This window comes from Primulina huaijiensis, chromosome 10 (genome assembly GCF_012295235.1).
Source record: "Primulina huaijiensis isolate GDHJ02 chromosome 10, ASM1229523v2, whole genome shotgun sequence".
NCBI lineage: Eukaryota > Viridiplantae > Streptophyta > Magnoliopsida > Lamiales > Gesneriaceae > Primulina > Primulina huaijiensis.
The window spans coordinates 16,791,486-16,797,493 of record NC_133315.1 but is presented as its reverse complement, the minus strand read 5'-3'; the positions used below and the strand labels follow the sequence as shown (position 1 = coordinate 16,797,493).

Sequence of the window (6,008 nt, the reverse complement as noted above, 5' to 3'; positions counted from 1 at the left end):
GACATGCAAAACCCAAATTACATAACTAGTTTGAAATAATTATAAAACAAAATCCCAAAAAAATCGCAATAAAAACAAATTAAATACAATGTGATTAAGAAATAATAAAAGAACCACATCATTATTGCCAATGTCTTCATCTATATTTAATTCCAAGTATGTATGCTTGAACTAAAAAGCTGCCCAAATGGGGTAAAAAATACAAGACACCGAAACGCCAAGGGCCAAAATGAAATAAAAAGAGGGCAGTTTAGCAAAAACAGAACGTTACTCGTACAGAGACAATGAGGTAACTCAGAGCATTTCCTCAGCAAAAAAATCAGAACAAACCCTTCTACGCGATCCAACGGTCAAATATTCACCTTCGACCACACGTGGACGAACCAGATTAACCCTATTGCTTATTACCACATCAACTTCAATAATAAATGCACTAAAATTCACACACATTTTTTCACACACTCTGACACCCACATATGTTATAGCATATGACCTTTGTGTATGTATGATCTCTCCCTCTCTTCAAATTGATCCAAAAGCCGAATTTTCTCATGTCTCGCTACGATTATTTGTAATATTTCGTCGTTTTCATTCTGAAATTATTTATATTTCCGGATCGTAAGCTACAGTTAAGATCTGATCAAAGGTTCTCTTGCTCGAACCCTCGGCCTCCGCGCTCTCCGATGTGAAGAAGGTTCGCTTAATTTCCTGTATTTTCCTCCATTTTTCGAGGTTTTATTACAACGAGAAATGAATCCGATTGGCTTTTCTTTCCTTTTTTTTAGCTTTTGTATGGTATATTATGTGTTCATATATTTTATGTCGTTTGATTTTATTTTGCAGGTGCTATCGTTCAAAGCGCTTCGGAGAGAGTGATTTTAAGTAGGTTTTTTTTCAGAAGGTAGGAAATGGTGAGACTTCATGATTTATTGTTCTAAGTCATTTTTTTTTTCTATCATCTTGTTTTTACGGGTTTTGTTTCTTGTTTTTTATTTTCGGGTAAGATTGTTTCAAGATTTGGTTACAGATAAGGAAAGATCTCGACGTGTGGATTTAGCATAGAGAAGAAAACTGTATCGGTTTTTTTTTTTTTTTTTTTAAATTTGGATTTTTTTGGATCTGGAAAATCCTTCATTTCTTTTATCCCCATCTTATTCTAGTATTCAAAGTTGATGCAGTTATGGAGGAGGAGAGGAGATGAAACCCCCTTATCTTTTTCTCTGGTTACAGTAATGCAGTTACTACAATTCTCTCTTTGTTTTATATTTTATTTTTATATAAGATTTGTTTGATTTTTTCCTGCTTCTGACTTTGTTTTTGTATAAAATCAATGCTTTGGGTTTTAATTATGGATTAATTGACTTTCCATGTTGGCTTCGATATGCACAATCCTTAGTTCTCTTTAATCGTTGGGGAAAGAAGAACGAGACTTCGCTGAATACCAAACAATACAATAATAATCTTTCAATGTGTATCCATTTTTAATTGTATAGAGTGATTCTTGGGACATTTTAATTGATTGCTTGTGGTTTTCAGGTTTCGTGCAGGATAAAAAATCATTGAAGGCTTAAAAGATGTCTTCCTCAAACTCTCCATGTGCAGCGTGCAAGTGTCTCCGGCGGAAATGCACGCAGGAATGTGTGTTCGCACCATATTTTCCACCGGACAACCCTCAGAAATTCACTAATGTTCATAAAGTTTTCGGCGCTAGTAATGTGGCGAAGCTTCTGAATGAACTCAACCCAAGCCAGCGTGAGGATGCGGTGAATTCATTAGCGTACGAGGCGGATTACCGCCTCCGAGACCCGGTTTATGGCTGTGTTGGCCTTATTTCGCTTCTGCAGCATAAGCTCAAGCAAGTTCAAGTTGATTTAGATATTGCAAAAAAGGAATTGGCTTCATATATCGGACCTTCAGCTATGTCACCTATATTGAATCACCCGGGTTTTACGCACCAACATCTAAATTACGGGACAGCTTATCAGGTGATGCCGTACAATATGCAGCCGATGATGGGAGTCCCAACGGCGGTCCCACAAGGGGGGAATTTGATCATTAGGGAGCCGCAGCAGCACCATCAACAGCAACAACAACAAATACTTGAAACGCAGCAGTTAGCGGCGGTGGCCGCTGCCAGGGAGCAAGAAATGATGAGAAATTATGAACAGCAGCAGCAGAATGATTTAGTGATTTTCAACAGTGGGTTTGGCGACACCGGAGTCCAGGTCGCTGCCACCGGATTCAATCAAATGCCTGAAACTGCAGCAGAGGCAGCTATGCAGCCTTCCTTGGCTTTGGGCTCTTATGAAAACGACCAATATCATCATCGTATTCAGCAACAAGCGCAAGATCTTCCGCATTCTCAACAAACCCATCCACAATCTCATCAGCCACACCAGCTTCAGCTTCAGTCAAACGAGCTCCTGCTTCAGCAACAGAGTGCTGCAACAGCTCACCATCAGCAGCAGCTGCAGCAGAAACATCTGCAATTAGCTCAACCGCAAGCCTCACACTCCCAGTCGCAGAAAGCCAAAAGCGATGAGGGCAGGAGCATTGGTTCTTCTTGTTGATCAAACATCACGTCAACAAAATCAAAATCCCACATGCCTGAGCTTTTATTCTTTCAAATAATCCAGCATCCAGGTAACTTCCTTCTACCCATTTCTTTACTCATTTCATGTTACATGTTTCGTTCGTGCATTTAGAATAATTATCTCTCTTCCTCTATAATCCCATTAATGCATCAGAGGTGATGTATGATTACTCGCACGCATTAATGGTGGGAGATTTGGAATTGTTTTCTTTTGCATGAATAGGGTTATATTGTAGCTGAGTAAGAAGAAAAGGCGCAGCAGAATTTACTATCTGTCGAATAGCAGCAGTAGGGGGTTGGTTATGAGAATTATTGTCTTTTCACTGCCCAGACATGTCACCATTCAGTAATCATGATTCCTACTATAAACCCTAAGTTTCCTTTTTCTCATCGGTTTTTGCATTTTATGTGGGGTACCATGTGGGAGCCAGATTTAGCTAGCATCTTCCCTCCACAGAATTGGTAGTACCATCATAAAGACAAATTTGTATATATTCCCTCCAGGTCCTAGGGTTTGCTTTTTATTTTTATTTCCTACTGATTAATTCTTTCAAATGTGTACCTAAATTTTGGATTTTATGTTCGTGCAGCATTTGTTGTTCACCTGGGATGGTCGGTAGAATGTAAATTTTAGAGTTCAACTAAAATTGGGGGGAAAGATGTGATTTTAATGTGAGATTCTTTAACCTAACATCAAGACCATTTGATTTAATTACGATTCAATGACTAATACCCATTATTCAAATCTATGTTTTCTTTTGATTCAATTGGACAGGAAAAATAAATGAGTACGTCTCTTGTGAGACGGTCTCACGAATATTTATCTATGAGACTGGTCAACCCTACCCATATTCACAATAAAAAATAATACTATTAGCATAAAAAGTAATATTTTTTCATGGATGATTCAAATAAGAGACTCGTCTCACAAAATACGACCCGTGAGACAGTCTCACACGAGTTTTTGCCAAAATAAATTTCCAATATTGTTCCCTATAGGAAATTAGTTGTCATCGCCAAATTTAATATTGCAAAGGGTTGATTATATATTTTTTTTAAAAAAAGTTACTTAATAGAAATGGTTAGATTCCCTCCAATTGTATTCTTTGATTTCACGCACATATTACGAAGCATCGGAAATAAGAATTATTTTTTTCTCTATATTTTTCGGGCAAAATGTGTATCTTGACTATTTACATATATGTGTATATATATATTACAGGTTTGACTTTTCTTGCAGCAAATTTTAGGCAGGGAACGAGCGTTGAAAGTAGAAAAGAGAGTAGAGTGAAGTGAGGAAAAAAAGAATTGTGAGAGTTGTTCACATTTTTTGGGAGTTTTTAAGGACACTATTTCTTCAAGGGTACATTTCAAATGTAGGACAATCGTATATAGTATTCCACTTTCCATTTACATTTCATAATCATGCCAAATTCTCTTTTTAGGTAGTTAATCATTTTTGTATTTAGGGTTAACCGTGCATCAATTTAATTTTATATGCCACTAATAAAACAGAAAACTATTTGTTTCCTTAAAATCAACAAATTAGATAACTAAAATTTCAGTGATTAGCATTGGCTAAGTTCTATAATGAGCAAAATGGGGTTTTTAAGATAAAATAACAATTAATTGCTTCTTTATTAATTTATTTTTGCATAGTAAAATTATTTTAACGAGTCTTCAAGAAATTCTTTAAAAAAAATTTAAAAAAAAGTGTGAGGTGAAATGTACTCCATACACTTGTGATATTGTCAGCTTTGGTCAGTGGTCTCACGACTTTAAAATATGTCATAACGTACTACGTCCACACACATTGGCTATGATACAAAATGTAACGGCTCAACTCACTTGTGATATTTTCTGCTTTGGCCGGTGACCACACAGCTTTAAAACGCGTCACAACGTACGACGTCTACACTCACTGGCTCCGATACGAAATATAACGGCACATCGCACTTGTGATATTGTCCGCTTTGGTCAGTAGCCCCACGACTTTAAAACGGGTTAGAAGGAGTTGTTGTACGCCCATTTAAATACCCAACATCTCTCCCTTAGTTTGGCGATGTGAGATTTCACCTAACCAAATGTAACAGCTCATCCCACTCGTGATATTTTTCTCTTTGGTCAATGGTCTCGCGGCTTTAAAACGTGTTACAAGGTCCGTCGTTTAAACACATTGTCTCTGATATCAAATGTAACGGTCCAACCTACTTGTGATATTGTCTGTTTTGTCCAGTGTGGCCTCAAAATTTTAAAAGCATCACAACGTGTGGAGTCCACACACTGGCTTTGATACCAAATGTAATAATCCAATCCACTAGCGATATTGTTCGCTTTGGCAAGTGGCCGCATGACTATGAAATGTGTCACAACGTGCGACTTTCAAACACACTGCTCTGATGCCAAATGTAACAGTTCAGCCCACTTATGATATTGTCCGTTTTGGCAGTGGCCCCACGACTTTAAAATGCGTCACAGCGTGCGGTGTCCACACTTATTGGCACTGATACCAAATGTAACGGCTCGACCCACTTGTGATATTTGAAGGTCCTAGGCGAAATCTCACATTGTCAAACCATGAGAGAAATGCTGAACATTAAAATGGGCGTGTTTTAAAGTTGTGAGGTCATTGGCTAAATCGGACAATATCATAAGTAGGATGGCCCCCACAGTTGGTATCAGAGAGTCATGCCGAAATTTTTGCTAGCCGAAAAAAGAAAATTTTTAATCGCTTTCATTAATTGAATTAATGAATTTTTGTTATTTTATCATTAAACGCTAATTAGGAACATGAGCCCCCACAGTTGGTGTCCTCACGGGTCAAAGCAGACATTATCATAAACGGACTAGACCGTCACAGATTTTAAATTATTTTAATTAAAAATTTTAAATGTTAATTAATGCTCTTATTAAAATAGAGTAGATCCATTGAGAATTGAAATCTAAGAAAGGTCACATGCACGTGCCCTTTATTACAGCGGAAAAGAATATTGTATTTTACGTAGTTTTGCATATTTTACCTTTATATATATATAAAGGAAATTCGTTATACACTGTTTCAAACCTATTATTAATTTTCTCTTTTTGGAAGCTTGTGATTAATCCAACTCGTGGATGCATCAACTAGTTGGTAAATCATATTGCGTACTTTAAAAAGTCATATTTGGCTACATATTTATCTTTTATGCAAATTTTAAAGCCTTTTTTTTTTTGGATGGATTTGATAAGGGAATGTCTTATTTTCTTCTTTTTTAAAAATTTTGTTTTTCTTATACAGAACATAGTTTACTTTAAAAAAAACATATTTTTGTGAAAAATTTTTTAGAAGAACGACCTAAAATTTCTTATAACATCTTGTGACAAATCTTCATAATTTAAAATCACGTTGAATATATGGATTTGTTTGATGCTTCAC

The 6,008-nt window shown here is 36.5% G+C and overlaps 1 protein-coding gene across 6 annotated transcripts; it reads left to right on the top strand.

Moving 5' to 3' along the window:
* Positions 1-475: 475 nt before the first annotated feature.
* On the top strand, positions 476-4,039 carry LOC140985740 (LOB domain-containing protein 10-like). Of its 6 annotated transcripts, none has more exons than XR_012176831.1 (4): positions 476-694; positions 844-911; positions 1,548-2,643; positions 3,834-4,039. XR_012176831.1 is itself a non-coding variant. In XM_073453638.1 (3 exons), the coding sequence occupies exon 3, from the start codon at positions 1,575-1,577 to the stop codon at positions 2,568-2,570; it is 996 nt and encodes a 331-aa protein (XP_073309739.1). In that variant the 5' UTR covers positions 476-694; positions 844-911; positions 1,548-1,574; the 3' UTR covers positions 2,571-3,377. The 6 variants fall into 6 exon arrangements, 3 of the variants coding, with proteins under 3 accessions (XP_073309739.1, XP_073309740.1, XP_073309741.1); XR_012176830.1 differs by lacking the exon at positions 3,834-4,039 and adding an exon at positions 2,817-3,377; XR_012176829.1 differs by lacking the exon at positions 3,834-4,039 and adding an exon at positions 2,748-3,377.
* Positions 4,040-6,008: the final 1,969 nt, after the last annotated feature.

Bases quoted from the DNA above. Each gene is read 5' to 3' on its own strand.
- LOC140985740 (XM_073453638.1), top strand. From the start codon at position 1,575: ATGTCTTCCTCAAACTCTCCATGTGCAGCGTGCAAGTGTCTCCGGCGG.